At 42.2% G+C, this 16185-nt stretch overlaps 1 protein-coding gene across 1 annotated transcript; it reads left to right on the forward strand.

Moving 5' to 3' along the window:
* The first annotated feature begins 12071 nt into the window (after positions 1 to 12071).
* On the forward strand, positions 12072 to 13524 carry LOC138900076 (uncharacterized). Its single transcript, XM_070186781.1, has 3 exons — positions 12072 to 12129; positions 12278 to 12454; positions 13013 to 13524. The coding sequence occupies exons 1-3, from the start codon at positions 12072 to 12074 to the stop codon at positions 13522 to 13524; spliced, it is 747 nt and encodes a 248-aa protein (XP_070042882.1).
* Positions 13525 to 16185: the final 2661 nt, after the last annotated feature.

Below are 16185 nucleotides of genomic sequence, written 5' to 3' on the forward strand. Positions count from 1 at the left end.
AGTCTTAAAGATTGTATCGTTCTTTGATGATTGCCTGCAAGTGTTAGTTCGTAATGTAAATAAATAAAAGGAAATGAATGGGGTTATACCTTAACAGTAGTGTCGCTTCAAGTGAGTTATGTTCCAGTTGTTCGATTGTTGCTCACCGTTCATTGTTCCGAGCTTGTATGATCTTTTACAGGTGATCTCGATAATTTGATAAGGTCTTTCTAGTTCGGCCCCAGCTTTCCTTCGTTTGGGTTCCGGGTGTTTAGTATGAGCTTCCTTAACACTAAGTCACCGACATTGAAGTGTCGAAGGTTGGCCCTTCGATTGTAATATCTCTCGATCCGCTGTTTTTGGGCGGCCAACCAGATAAGGGCTGCTTCGCGCCTTTCATCTAATAGATCTAGGCTCATGTTCATAGCCTCGTCATTCGATTCCTTGGTTGCATATCGGAACCTGAGACTTGGTTCTCCGACTTTGACTAGTATTAGAGCTTCAGCGCTGTAAACCAGTAAGAATGGGGTAGCCGGGGTAATGGACTTCGAGGTAGTACGATATGCCCATAAGATTTCGAGCAGGATTTCCTTCCATTTTCCTTTGGCATCGGTCAACCTCTTATTGAGGGTTTGGAGAATGGTTTTGTTGGTCGATTCCGCTTGTCCGTTCTCGCTAGGGTGGTAGGGTGTTGATATGATCCTTTTGATCTGATGATCTTTGAGAAACTTGCTAACTTTGTTGCCGATGAATTATTTCTCGTTGTCGCACACGATCTCGACAGACATTCTGAACCGGCATATGATATGGTCCTAAATGAAATCGATGACTTCCTTCTCCCTGACCTTTTCGTATGCATGGGCTTCCACCTACTTAGAAAAATAGTCAGTCATACACAATATAAATTGAGCCTTACTGGGTGCCCACGAAATGGGGCCAACGATAACCATTCCCCACTTCATGAACGGCCATGGTGACAAAACTGAATGCAGCAGCTCCTTGGGCTGATGAATCATCGGAGCGTGTCTTTAACATTCATCATACTTTTGTACGAACTCTTTCGCGTCCTTTTCCATATCAATCTAGTAGTAGCCGTCTCTGATAACTTTTCGAACCAATGACTCGGCACCTGAATGATTTCCACAGGTGCTTTCATGGATTTCCCTCAAAACGTACTCGGTATCCCCTGGTCTTAGACATATCGCGAGTGGGCCATCGAATTTTCTTCTGAACAGGGTTCTGTCTTCGGATAGGGTAAACCGGGCTGCCTTTATACGTAGAGCCCTCGATTCTTTTGTATCTGAGGGTAGTTTTTCGGTATTCATATATTCTATATATTTATTTCTCCAGTCCTAAGATAGGCTCATTGAGTTAATCTCCGCATGGCCTTCTTCCACTACCGAACTCATAAGATGTATGACTGCCCCCGAATTGAACTCGTCGTCCTCGATCGATGACCTTAAATTAGCAAGGGCATCGGCCTCACTATTTTGATCTCGAGGTACGTGTTGCAAAGTTCATTCTTTGAACCGATGTAATGTTACCTGCAACTTATCCAAGTACCTTTGCATTCATTCTTCTCTGACCTCGAACATCCCATTAACTTGGTTTACCACAAGGAGGGAGTCGCACTTGGCTTCGATCACCTCTGCCCCCAAGCCTTTGGTTAGTTCGAAACCTGCAATCATGACCTCATATTCGGCTTCATTGTTTAGCAATTTCATAGTCCTAATAGATTGTCTAACTACATTGCCCGTTGGTAGCTTCAATACGATGCCAAGTCCGGACCCTTTTGCGTTTGAGGCGCCGTCCGCAAAGAGGGTCCAGATCTCCGAGGATGTTCCTGAGTTGATTGATAACTCTCTTTCGACCTCGGGTATTAGGGTTGGCGTAAAGTCGGCCACAAAGTCTGCCAAAATTTGGGATGTAATGGCGGTCCGGGGTCGATATTCAATATCGTACCCACTGATTTTCATGGCCCATTTGGCTAACCGGCCCGAGACCTCGGGCTTATGCATGACATTCCTCAATGGGTAAGTAGTCACGACACATATGGGGTGACACTGGAAGTATATTCTTAGCTTTCTAGAGGCGCTTCGAAAAGCGAGTGCCAGCTTTTCTAGGCAAGGGTCCCTAGTTTCGACCTCACCTAGGGACATGCTAACATAGTAATTTGGAAATTGCGTACCTTGCTCTTCTCGGACCGGGACTCCACTTACTACTATCTCTGATACTGCCAAGAACAAGTATAGTTGTTCGTTTATCTTCAGCTTGTGAAGCAGCGGCGGGCTCGATAGATACCGCTTGAGTTCCTCCAAGGCCCGTTGGCACTCCGGGGTCCATGAGAAGTTATTCTTCTTCTTCAATAGTGTGAAGAACCGGTGGCTCTTGTCGGAGTACCTCGAGATGAATCACCCCAGGGCGGCTATGAGCCCGGTTAATCTTTGCATGGTCTTCACATTATCCACAACCGTGATATCTTCGATGGCTTTGATCTTGTCGGGGTTGATCTCGATTCCCCGGTTGGATACCATAAATTCGAGGAATTTACCTGACCCAACTCTAAATGCATATTTCTCCGGGTTCAGTTTCATATTGTATTTCTTCAATATGCTGAAGGTTTCATGCAAATGTTTTAAATGGTCCTCTACTCGCAGGGACTTAACCAACATATCGTCAATGTAAACCTCCATTGATTTTCCTATTTGTTCCTCGAACATCCGGCTTACTAAGCATTGGTAAGTGGCACCGGCGTGTTTTAACCCGAATGGTATCACGCTATAGTAGTATGTGCCGTATTTAGTGATGAAGGAGGTTTTTTCCTGATCAGTGGGGTTTATGCGTATTTGGTTGTACCCGGAGTAGGCATCGAGAAAACTGAAGATCTCGTGGCCGGCCGTGGCGTCGATCATGCAATCGATGTTAGGCAAATGGAAAGAATCCTTGGGACATGCCATATTCAAATCCTTATAGTGTACACATATTCTTAATTTGTTCCCCCTTTTTAGGGACTACTACTACATTTGCTAACCAATCCGGGTGTTTAACCTCCCGAATGTACCATATTTTAAGGAGTTTAGATACCCCATCCTTGATGAAAGAATGTTTGACCTCGGACTAGGGTCTCCTCTTCTGCTTGACCGGATGGAACTTCAGGTCCAGGCTTAGTTTGTGAGTGGTTATCTCCGGCGGGATCCCTGTCATATAAAGGTAGGACCAAGCGAAACAATCTTCGTTAGCTATAAGAAATTGAATGAGTTTTTTCCTGAGCTCGGGGCTTAACCCCGTGCGCAGGTATACCTTTCGATCGGGTAGGTGTTCACTCAATACGACTTGTTTCAGTTCCTCAACCATTGATTTTGTAATCTCGGAGTCATCGGGGGCTATGAAAGATCAGGGGACCCTATAGTCATCGTCTTCGTCTATCCCTCGTTTCTCCGATTCCATCAAGACTGGTATCAATCATTGCTATTTGGCCCCGTTTTTGCCTATCTGGTTCGGATCCTCCGATGTTGAGATCAGTTCATCGACCGCGAACTTTCCTTGGCAACCGGTTGTTCCCTATAACTGTTTTGACTCCGCTGGGTGTTGGGAATTTCAGCACCTGGTGCAGTGTCGAGGGCACTGCTCTCATGTTGTAGATCCAAGGCCTCCCGAACAAAGCGTTGTACCTCGTGTCTCCTTCGATCACACAAAACTTAGCTTCCTCGATGGTCCCGGCGGTGTTCACTGGTAATGTTATCTCACCCTCAGTGGTTTCATATGTCATGTTGAATCCGTTTAGAACTCAAATTGTAGGGACGATTTGATCTTGTAGACCGAGCTGCTTCACGACCCTCGATCGGATGATATTGGCCAAGCTACCTGGATCAATTAACACATGTTTAACTCGAATTTTATTTATGAGTACAGATATTACCAGTGCATCGTTGTGGGGATGCACGATCCCTTCCGCATCCTCGTCGTTGAAAGACAAGGTTCCTTCCGGTATGTAATCTCGAGTTCTTTTCTCCCTCGTGATGGACACTTTGGTGTGCTTCAATATCGCCCCCTGAGGGGAATCAACCCCACCAATGATCATGTTAATGACATGTTGAGGTTCTTCTTGTTCGGTTTGTTTGTTAGAATCCCTATTCCTGAAATGATTCTTGGCTTGGTCGCTCAGGAATTCTCGAAGATGCCCGTTGTTGAACAGTTGGGCTACTTCCTCTCTCAACTGTCGGCAATCCTCCGTTCTGTGGCCGTGAATGCCGTGATATTTACATATCTAGTTAGGATCCGTCTGGGTTGGATCGGATTGTAGAGGTCGAGGTCATTTGGTATCTTTGATGCGTCCGATAACTGATACAATGGCGGCACCATAAATGTTAAAGTTGTATTCCGATAATCTCGGTGCTTCTTTAGGATCGATGGGCTTGTCGAAGCCGTTTTTACTCATGAGTCCCCGGTTGCTCTAACCTCGATCACTTCTCCTTTCATTTCTCATAGAGTTCTGACCGGACTCACTACTTTTTTGGTCTTCATTATACGGTTGATACCGATCCCTGTTTGGTCTCGGTTCACAATCAATGTCTCTCTTGACTCTGTCGATGGTTCTGACAGGATAAACGGACCCCGAAGGGGCCCCGAGTTGATCATCTTCCGCTTTGATTTTCGATTGATACCGGTTATGCATGTCGGCCCAAGTAACGACCGAATATTCTATCAGGTTTTGTTTCAACTGTTGTGAAGCCACCGAGCTTCGAACATTTAGCCATTGGGTGAAAGCCTGAATGGCCCAATCATCAGCGACCAGTGGCAGGTCCATTCATTCTATTTGAAACCGGGATACGAACTCTCTGAGCATCTCGTTATCCTTTTGTTTTACTTTGAAAAGGTCTGATTTCTTGGTCTCGACCTTGATGGCCACGGCATGTGCTTTTATGAAAGAATCTGCAAGCATAGCAAATGAGTCAATAGAATTAGGAAGTAAGTTATGATACCATATCATAGCCCCTTTTGACAGGGTCTCTCCAAACTTCTTCAATAGGACAGACTCAATCTCATCATCCTCCAAGTCGTTCCCTTTGATGGCACATGTGTAAGAGGTTACATGCTTATTTGGGTCGGTCGTTCTGTTATACATAGCAATCTCGGGCATGGAGAATTTCTTAGGGATCGGCTTTGGAGCCGCACTCGGAGGAAAAGGTTTTTGCACGAACTTCTTGAAATCCAAGCCTTTCAATATTGGCGGTGCTCCTGGGATTTGGTCTACCGTGGAATTGTAGGTTTCCACATTTTTGTCATTAGCTTCGATTTTCTTCTCCCCTGATTCTATCCGTTTTGTCAACTCTTCTAGCATCTTTATGATCTCGAGGTTAGCCCCTGATTCATTCTCATTTGACCTTTCTGCGACCGGTTCATCCTTGCGGTTGACTTCCCGGGGTGGATCGGGTTCAACTTTGCTCGGTGCACGACTTTGGTTTTGTAACTGAACTATCACCGCATGTTGAGCCTGTAACATTTCGAAGATCACCTGTAAACTGATCCCGTCTCCTCTAATATTTTGTGTATTTTGAGTTGCCGATCGGGCTGCATCACAGACGCTATTCTCGGGGTCGGTAGGCAAGTTTGCGTCAATAGCCACATATGAGTTAGCGTCAATCGTGCCCGCAACCGGAATTCTGATGGGATCAACGGGCGGTACCTCATCACCGGGCGCTATGTTACTATTTTCATCGTGATGACCAGACTCATTGTCAACATGTAGGGGTGTTGATTGAGAATTCGACATTTTGAGTTTTAATCTGTAATTAGAGACACTTCAAAGAACAAGTGTAAAGTAGTGTTTGTTATGGAGATTTATATCAAATAACCAATATTATCCTTAGCCCTACTATGAGCGCCAAACTGTTTACCCTAAAAATCGGATAACAATTGAATTTGTAAGCGGTTTTAAGAATATGTGGATTAACTTGACACAAAATGATAAATCAAATTGCAATTGAAATAAATAATGATAAAGTAAATGCAAAACACACGAATTGAACAGTTTTAGCCTTGAAAGGTTAGCCACCCTCGAGCCCAACGTATTTCGATCGATATTAAGACAGAAGAATAAGGACTTAAAGATAATAATAATGTATTGCTTTGGAATACGTGTTACAATATTCCCAACGAATTATGAGACCCCTCTTTATATAGTAGAGGAATCCAACTTTAGGTACAATTCTATAAAAGGTAAAAATCTCTTGATTAGCTGATTGTCGGTTCCTTACTGATACGCGTCGAGATTTTCGCCGTAATATTCGACCGGTCACGAATATTTTGGTCTTCTGTTGGTCATGCTAACAATGTTTTTTCGAGCTCGATCGAGGCTAAGGTCGACTCCGGGATCATGGACTCAATGTTCTCGAAGGCAGTCGTTCTAACCCCGGGTTCTAGCTCGGTGGGACTCGAGGTCGATCTTCAGCCCTTGGTTGTCATGTTCCGAGCCTAATCCATCATGTCGTAGACGAGCTCGATTTCGACTGTATATAAATATCTTTTCTAAAAATTTGTCTATAATTATTTTATAAACAACTCAATTATAAAAATATTTTTTATAAGGTGAGTACATTAAAGTTGAATCCTGATTAGGAATACGTAGTCTTTTGAAAGAACCTTCATTTCAATTTATATCTAATAAATTTTTAATTCATGCATTCATATTTTGTATTTAATAATACTCCTTTATCGAATGATATGGTATATTTATAATCATAAAATTTAAACAATATTTATGTATACCATACACGCGTTTAACTTAAATTACAAGATTTAAGTCTTCTTTACATTTTAGAATTTATGTCTAGCCAAATTAAGATGAATAAATTTAAATAGAGGGAGTAAATAAAAGGAAAAATACATAAGATACACCTTGAACTTGTCCCCAAAAAATAGTTTCCAATTCAACGTTTACGGACGTTTCTTTTCCATCCTATATTTGTCCGAAATGAATTTAATGCCTCCCTGAAAGATGACGTGGCAAAGAGAAAAAAGAATCTTCTTTAACGCGAGTGAAGAGCCAAAAAAAAGTTTAAAACTCATTAAATTGTACACATGTCAAATATTTATTGGACATTATGTATCTAATACATTTAATTTGCCGTGACCCTCTTTTCTTTTCTTTTTTCTTTCTTTTTCTTTTTCCTCCCTCCTCCTTTTATTTTTCTATCAGCAAAACCTCCATTGATGTCGATCCTCCCTTCCTATACCTTACAGAAAATTAAGATGAAAAATTAATCAAAGAGTGCAAAAATCCTCGGCTGTATTTTCACATTTGATTAATGAAAGCCCATGAAAAGGATTTAACACGGAAAAACTCAATTAAACTATAAAATCCGACCAGATGTTGGCCGGAAAAATTCCTTCAACGCCGGCGAGCTTCCATTTTCTCCGGTCAAACTCCAATCATGTTCATATCTCTCTTCTCAATCATTTTCCTCTTGGTATTACAATGCCAAGAATCTTAATTAACCTGAAAACTATTTATCTAAATTAAAAGTTTTTAATTGGGGTGAAGGGTATGAAGGGAGTGCGAGAGAAGAGATTTTTAGAACAAATATAAGGAAAGAGATGCAAATTTATAAATAAACAAAATAAGGAAAAGGAGTAAAATTTTAAAAAAAGTTAAAATCAAATTGAATCTGGTGTGGTAATATGTGGCCAAGACATAAGAAAAGTGTGCAACACCTTCCACTTTGTGACTGATTGTATATGTCTTAGTGAGATATTAAATTTATTTCTAACAAGTATAAGATGAAAAAAAGAAGGCCCGTAAAAGTTGAATCGAAAATGGACTTTTGGGACAAGTTGATGTGCATATTATGTATTTTACCTAAATAAAACTATAAAAGTGTCAAAAAGAAAGAAGTTTGAAAACAAAGAAAAAAATTGCTTTTTAATCAGTGATTGGACTGAAAACCGAAAAGGGAATGCGTTTGATTGATCAGAAATTCAGGAAGAACAAGAAGGAAAAGAAACTGCACTACTTAAGCTTTTGGCAGAAGTCACATGCTCGTCCTGTCTTTGTCAATGTTGGCTTTTGGTGTTTTTACTTTTCACCTTATTTGGACTTAGAAATATAGACTAATTCTTGAAAATAGTATGGTCTAAATAGTCAGTTTTCATATCTGTAATTAAAAAATAGTTAATGTTATTAAAGTCATTAAAAATAGTTCTTTAGACAAAAATATCATAGCTGAAATACAGAAATATTGGATTATGGAGGTCATGCGTATAAACTTTCAGTCTCCAACACATTATAAAATTCTAGCATTACGTAAAAAAAAATTGTACTTTAACGTATTATGCTGGATTTTTACGAATTTTTAAAGGTGTTTTCGTTTAGATTTTATATTTACGTCCTTAGCATCTCGTTATCCTTTTGTATTATCTTGAACAGGTACGACTTTCTGTTTTCGACCTTTAAGGCTCCGTCATGAGCTTTTACGAAGCAATATGCAAGCATAGCAAAAGAATCAATGGAGTTAGATGGTAAATTATGATACCATATCATTGCCCCCTTTGACAGGGTTTTCACCGAATTTTTTTAATAATACAGATTCGATCTCATCATCTTCCAAATCATTGCCCTTGATGGCACACGTGTAAGAAGTGACGTGCTCGTTGGGGTCGGTCGTTCCGTTATATTTGGGTATTTCGGGCATACAGAATTTTTTGGGGATTAGTTTTGGGGCTACACTCGAGGGAAAAGACTTTTGAATGAATTTTTTCGAATCTAGCCCTTTTATCATTGGTGGAGCCCCCGGGATCTGGTCGACCCTGGAATTATATATTTCTACTTTTTTATCGTTGGCTTTGACTCGTTTTGTGAGTTCCTCGAGCAATTTAGTAATTTCAGGAGTAGTCCCCGATTCTTGCTCATTTGGCTTCTCTATGGCTGGTTCCGTCCTGTGGGTGACTTCTCGAAGCGGATTGGGCTCCGGCCTGCTTTGCACTTGAGTTTGGCTCTGCAACTGAGCTATCGCTATTTGTTGGGCTTGTAACATCTCGAAGATCATCCGTAAGCTGACTCCGATCTCCTCCTCGTTATGGGTATCTCGAGCTACGGATCGAGTACCGCCCTGAATGCTTCTTTCCGGTTCGGAATGCTGATTCGCCTCTAGAGCTATTTATGAATTAACATCCAATGATACTTCGGCTCGAATTTCGGGTGCTTCGATTCGAGCCTCAGCGCCTTCATCGAGTGGCCTTCCGGTCCCGAGCGCCAAGTTGTTGGTTTCATCTTGAAGGCCGACTTCGTGGTCGATAGTTGAACCCATTGCTGATTTGAAGTTGCAAACTGGCGTGTACTTTAGGTTTATATCAAACGATCAGTGTTACCCTTAGCCCCACGGTGGGTGCCAAACTGTTTACCCGAAAAATCGGATAATGTTAAATTTAGATGCGGTTCTAAGGGTATGCAAATTCCTTTGATACAAAATAATAATACATGTATTTTTGCTATAAAGTGGGAATAATGAACAGGAAGACTGAATGAGTTAAAGAAAACAAGCACAATGAAATCTCCATGTCTCTTCGCGGCGCCTGTCTATTGCAGTCTATCTACCTTTTTATAGTAGAGGGTCACTGCTTTATCTATAACAACATAATAAAATGATACATATAGTGGAAGACCCATGATGGTTTGTCTCTGCCTTAATTTCCGCCAAGATTCTCTCCCTCGGTACGGTTGTAACGGCTCTTGTCTGCGAGCTTAGCACTGGCTCGAGCTCGGTGTTAGATCGAACCCCCAGTCTTGGTTCGAGCTCGATTCTGCCTTGGGGCATCGATATTCGGGGTCTGTGTCGATCGGTGTTGCCCCGTAGTCCGATTCAGACACGGGCTCGATAACGATATCGAGTTTTGCCGTCGATTTGTCTTATAGTTTGAAGCTCGACGCCCCTACTTCGGAATTCGTCCAAGCTTGTCGTGTGGATACCCTTCGATTGAAACGTCATTGTCTCGACCAATCTTTATGACTGAGAACCATTTTTGACCGTACACGCACACATTATATATATATATATATATATATATATATATATATATATATATATTCGGAAAATCAACTCTACTTCTCTTTACCACCACTTTTTCAAATATTTTTTATTTAAAAAAATTGCAATGTACACTTCTTTTGATGTAATTTTTCAAGCTGTAAATCTCATTACGCCGAACAACATGCATGCGTGGTCATTTATTTTAGATCATAACAGGTAAAAGTAAATATTTTAGGATATTTATTTGAATTTCATTTGTGAATGCTTAAAGGGTCAGAAGAGTACTTGTCTCAAATCATTTCCAATGAACTGTACTATACAACATCTTCCTAGATCTGTATTGTTTACCCTAAAATTCGAGTAACAATTAAACTTATTTAGTGGTTTTAAGGATACGTGATTTAATCCAATACCAATTGATAAACTAGAAATTGAATAGATAATCTGATTAATAAAATAAATCAAATCAGTGTTCTAGCAGTGCTTTCGACCTCGATTCGGGATGGTCTCGAGGTTGGGTATGAAGAACAGTAAAGAACAGAAAATAAACAATGATGAATAATAATGGATAGTAAGTGAGATAGAGAGCAACGTTTTTGTATATGTTTTTCAGTGAATCCATCCCCCGTACAAATGAATGGGGTCCCTCTTTATATAGTAGAAGAATCCTAAATAAGGTACAATTCTAATAACGGAAACAAATCCCATGATTGGCGTCAATAACCGCTTGATTCGATCTTTTCCGGGATTTTCGCCGAGGTCTTCGGTTGGTTGCTAATATTTCTCCATTTCGTTATTATGGCTTACTCTAAGTCGGTCATGCTCGGACTCGATCTTCAGCGAGCACTTCGATCTTCATGCTCCATACTCTGCTATTGAGCTCGAGCCTCGTCTATTACGAGCTTACTCTCGAGGCAGCTCTTCGTGCCTATGAAATCTGACATGCCCGATTTTGATCGTATACAGATAGTCCCCGCATTTCTTGGAATAAAATGATAAGAAACGGTTTGAGTGATTTTCCGAAACCTCGATCATGACGTCGTCCTTATGACGTAAGTGACTGATGTGATCGAAACGTCCCATCAGTTTAGTTCCCCAAATCATTAATACCTGTCAGTTAGCGATCAGCCACTAACGCCACCGAACCGTCGTCGTGAACTTATAAATACCCGCTCCTTCATTGAATCAAACTTTACTTTTGCTCTAACCCAACCTCTAAGTATTCTCACTCTTTTCGTCTCCTCCTTTTCGTCGTCTGTAGAGCCACCCTCGTTAGCACCGAAAGCACCAGTTTTTCATTTTCCTTCGCTCTTCTTTACTTATACAAATGGCGAAAACCTCAAAGACCGTACCGCAGAAGGAGAAAGCTTCTTGCTCCTCTTCCCGACCGTCCGGCGACAAGGCGCCGGTAGAGCCGCTTCCCCACGAATATGTTCTCGGCCCGTGTTCTCTAAAATTTGACTTCAAGGTTGAAAACCCTTCATCGATCCCGGACTGATGTGAGCATGTGTTGATGTACATGTGCTCGATATCGAAGAGCCACCTCGAGGCCGTGAAGAGGGACTGCAACTGGGGTCCTTAGGTCGTGGTGCAAATTCTTGCTCTCGAAGAGAGCATCACCGCTTATATGGAGGGGTTCCTAAGTGTTTACACTTACCCCTTCATATTGGGTCCGCTCAACCCAGTGATTATTGATCTCTGTAAAAGATATCAGGTCACCCTCGGCGAAATCCAACCCTCTCTATGGCGCATAGTAATCACGTTGCGCTTTTCTCTAGCAAGGCTGAGGGGCTAGAGTTTACTCTAAATCACCTTATGCGGTTGTACCAGCCTCGAATCTACCGAGGACTAATCAGGCTCCAACGCGGGGCAATGAAGGCCTTGATCTCGAGCATCGACGAGGACAAGGATCGGGGTTGGATGAGCCATTTTATACGGGTGAGGACCTGCGACATTATCCCGGAAGAGAAGATGCCATTCCCTGAGGAGTAGAACTTCGACCGTAAGTGATCTTTTAAACTTTGTTCTTCGTACCTTCTTCGACTTCGCCTGATATCTCCTTTCGACATGCAGCTATTCCTTGGATGCCTTAAGCGGTACCTGACCTCCAAGATTGGGTTCAGAAGTTAGCCTCAACTTCCACTTATGCCGAACGCGCATGGCGTGATTTGGCAAAAGGAAGACGGGAGGCCAAGAACCACGGTAAGGATCTCCTTTTTCATGTTCTAAAACACTTTTTATACTTCATTCGTCATTAATTTTCTTTCATGCAGGCCTGACCAAGGATGCCATTTTGAGGCCTTCAAGTGGCGAGAAAGAAACCAAGTCCCCTGTTCTGAAGCCGGGGGAAGACAAAAAGAGGAAAACTTCCTCGCAGTCCGAGGAACCCAAGCCCAAACTCGGTTCAAAACCTGAGAGCCGAAGAAGAGTAAAATGCCTCGGCACTGACGGTCTGACCTAGGAAAGCCGTCGACGTCACCAAACCTTCTGAGCCGACGGCGGCTGCTAAAATCAAGCCTCGTGTCGAGGAGGCTTCCAAAAAGAAATCGGGTGAGGATCCCAAATTACCAGAGGTCGAGATCATTTCTCAACCATCTGCAACTACATCGGGCGGGGCCGGTTCTGATACCCCGAAGATCGATCAGAGCATCCCAAGCGACTTGCTCGGGACCATGACAGCAGGTCACTTGCCTTCACTTCTCACTTTTTCTAAGGAGGCACTAAGGAAGATCGAGAGTTGAAGACCCCTGATATAGGCGGAGGCTCTAGTGTAGGGGATCCCTTTCGGGATTGCTTTATTGGAGTCGATGATGCCTCTGATATCAGTGACACTTCTATTCTTTTAGAAGAGGCCCAACGTCTCTTATCTCGGGTAAGAATCAGTTTACTGCACTTCTTTTCTTTACACTTTTCCCCCCCTCTAAATCTGACTTCTGTTTTCCTTTTTTGTATAGGCCTTTGCCAAGTTTCGAGCTGACCTCAGCCAGTGTGAAAATGTGGATCCTCAGGCCCAGCCATTGAGCTCCAAAAGGTCTCGGAGGAGAGGAACGCTCTGAAGCTTCTTTGTGGCCAAAAAGACAAAACTATAAAGGACCTTCAAGCGGATTTGGCCAAGGCTCATAAGGAAGAGGCCGAGCTAGATAAGCAGGTGAGAATCCTTTTGATAAAGTACGGACTCGACCCAACTGTGGAGGCTAATACTTCATTATCTCAGCTGCAGCAAAAGGTTGAAAGGATCGAGCTGCTTCGGGGAGAAGTCGATCAGGTAAAGGCCGATTGTGATCGGTGGAAGGAGAATATGGACCGCTTGGCTGCGGAAAAAGAAACTACCTTGGCTAAACTGTTATCGGTCAAGGTTCAACTTCGGGGCATCAAAGAGAAAAGTTTTGCCCAAGCCAAGAGGATCGAGGAGCTTCAAACTAGGCTTGCTGAGGCCAAGTCGGAGATCGATAAGACAAAGGTCATGGCGGATAAGTCCATTGCCATGTATTGGGCCGATACTGAGGCTGCTCAAATATAGCTAAGGGAGGCTTCTGGCCGAGAGCAATGGATCATTGACTCGGCAAAGTGTCAATCCCGGAGGGAAACCCTCGAGGAAATCCATACTTGAGGTTTTGACCTCTATGAGGAGATAGCCCAAGCCAAGGTGCTTGAAGCTGAAGCCAGGCAGCTTGCCTCATTCGATGACGAAGACGATGATGAAGAAGGCAGACGAGGCGGATCCGATGAGGGGCCTGAAGGGGAAGCTTCTCCCGGAGAAGAGGTCGAAACCGGCAGTAGTTAGGGTTTAATTTCTCTTTTTGTAAGACCTTGATCGGTCTTTTGTACATAACCCTTTTTACCAATATATAATTGAAAAACTTCTTTTGAATGTCTTCTCAGTTTTATGTTCAAACGTGTTTTGTGCTTTTGCCTTGTGAAAATTTTGTTGTTGCAACCTCTGTAATCGAGTGAATACTAATTCGAACTCTAGAATAAACCCTTAGGTTTTTAGACACGCAAGGGCGAGTCCCCGAGCTCAATAATGTGTTCGAGATTTCGGATGGCTTGATCGATGCCATAACTGCACTGTTTTTATAACTAAGTTCGAGTATATTTCGAACTTAGAATAGAGCAAACCCTTAGGTTTTTTATCAAATAATGGGTAATTTTCGAACTTATAGTAACATAATAGAGGATCCTTGAGCTAAATTAAAGTCAACTTTATTTGAACTCAGAATAGTGGAACCCTTAGGTTCGAGTTGAGTGAGAACAAAGTCTCGAACTCTAAATGTATTGGCCTTTAGGCCCTTTTAGGTTGGGCCCATATGGCCTCTAAAAGAAGGCTATTATTTTCCCCTTTTGGCTTAAAAGACTTAGTAAAAATTTCTTTATGCCTTAGCATGTATAATATTTTTTACCCATTGGGTTTTTTGAGGGTCCGATGTTGGTTGAAACCCTTTTGATTTTTGTGCCTTAGCACGTTTGTGTTAGAGGTAATTTGATACCTCTTAAGGTTTTTCGAGGGCTGATTTTATCGAAGCCCTTTTGATTATTTGCCGAGGGTAGCCTTTTTTAGCCGGTTTTTCATAGAATTTGAAGGCCTATCATTATTGTAGAATTCGGACGTCTCTGAGCCATGTTATTTAGGCCATAGCCTTTAGTTTGGCCGTAGCTTTCGAGTATGTATTTTGGTCGTAGCCTTCGGGTATGCCTCTTGGGCTTTTTTTCCAATAACATTTTGAACTAGTTTGAAATGTCAGTCCCCAAGAATAGTGGCCTTGGCCTATAGATCGAGGGGTGCCTCTTTGAGGTCTTATGAATTTGAGTTTACATAACTCGAATATGCCTATAATAAGTGGTAGTCCCCGAGTGTATATTTGCACTTTGGCTCTTGAGTCGTTTCTCACAATATCATAAGCATGAGGTTTGTATAGTAGATGATTTTCTTCGAGACACAAAATGTTTAAATGAAGAGAAAATGCTTCTTTGAATAGTTTATACATGCGCACATGTTTTGCCATCGGGGCTCGACTAATTTATATGGACACGGTTCACTTGACCGTTTGGCCCATTACAAAGCTTCCCTATCGAGGCCCTTTTACATGAAGTACTATTCTCGAGAATACAACATCCGAGGGGGATGCCCTCTAGTATTCGAGGTTAATTGCAAAGAAGCCTTGGATACTGTTGAATTTTCCTTAGGTAGCACATAATTGTTGCCTCGTTAAAAACCTCAACGGAAAAACCCATTTGGGATAAAAACCGATCTAAGGGAAAAAGAGTGCAATGCGTACTCTAAAACCCGAGGTCTCGATGTCTTTGGTCAAACTTCTGCAATAAGTTAGCGTCGAATATATATATAAACGAAAGAAGTGAGAAACTCATACCTTAACAATAATATCGTTTGAGAAGTGATATGTTCCAGGTGCTTGACATTGGTTCGCCGTCTATCGCTCCGAGTTTATAAGACCCTTTTCTGACTATATCAAGGACTTGATAGGGTCCTTCCCAATTGAGCTGAGCTTCCCTTCATTAGGATCTCGAGTGTTGATGGTGACCTTCCTTAGGATTAAGTCCCCAACCCTGAAGTGGCGAAGGTTAGTTCTTCTATTGTAGTACCTTTCGATTCGTTGCTTTTGTGCAGCCATTCGAACGAGTGCCGCTTCTCGTTTTTCATCTAATAATTCGAGGCTAGTATTCATAGCCTCATGGTTCGATTCCTCCGTTGCATGTCGAAACCTGGCGCTGGGTTCTCCGATTTCGACTGGAATCAAATCTTCGGATCCATATACTAAGGAAAATGGAGTTGCCCCTGTACTGGACTTCGATGTTGTTCGATATGCCCAAAGCACTTCGGGTAGAATTTCTCTCCACTTACCTTTAGCTTCGTTCAACCTTTTCTTCAGGTTTTGGATGATAGTCTTGCTCGTCGATTCGGCATGTCCGTTCCCACTAGGGTGATACGGTGTTGACAATATCCTTTTTATTTTATGGTCTTCGAGAAATTTCGTCACTTTACTGCCGATAAATTGTTTACCATTGTCGCATACTATTTCTGCGGGTATCCCAAATCGACACACGATGTGATCCTAGATGAAGTCTATAACCTCTTTTTATCTCACTTTTTCGAACGCTTGTGCTTCAACCCATTTAGAGAAATAGTCAGTCATAAATAAAATGAACTTAGCTTTACCTGGGG

Source organism: Nicotiana tomentosiformis, chromosome 10, assembly GCF_000390325.3.
Source record: "Nicotiana tomentosiformis chromosome 10, ASM39032v3, whole genome shotgun sequence".
Taxonomy (NCBI): domain Eukaryota; kingdom Viridiplantae; phylum Streptophyta; class Magnoliopsida; order Solanales; family Solanaceae; genus Nicotiana; species Nicotiana tomentosiformis.

Excerpts from the sequence above, each read along its gene's own strand:
- LOC138900076 (XM_070186781.1), top strand. The coding sequence starts at position 12,072 with ATGCAGCTATTCCTTGGATGCCTTAAGCGGTACCTGACCTCCAAGATT. Across the intron at positions 12,130-12,277 it reads CTCCAAGATTGGGTTCAGAA|GCCTGACCAAGGATGCCATT; the intron begins GTTAGCCTCAAC and ends TCTTTCATGCAG. Across the intron at positions 12,455-13,012 it reads AAAATGCCTCGGCACTGACG|GCCCAGCCATTGAGCTCCAA; the intron begins GTCTGACCTAGG and ends GTGGATCCTCAG.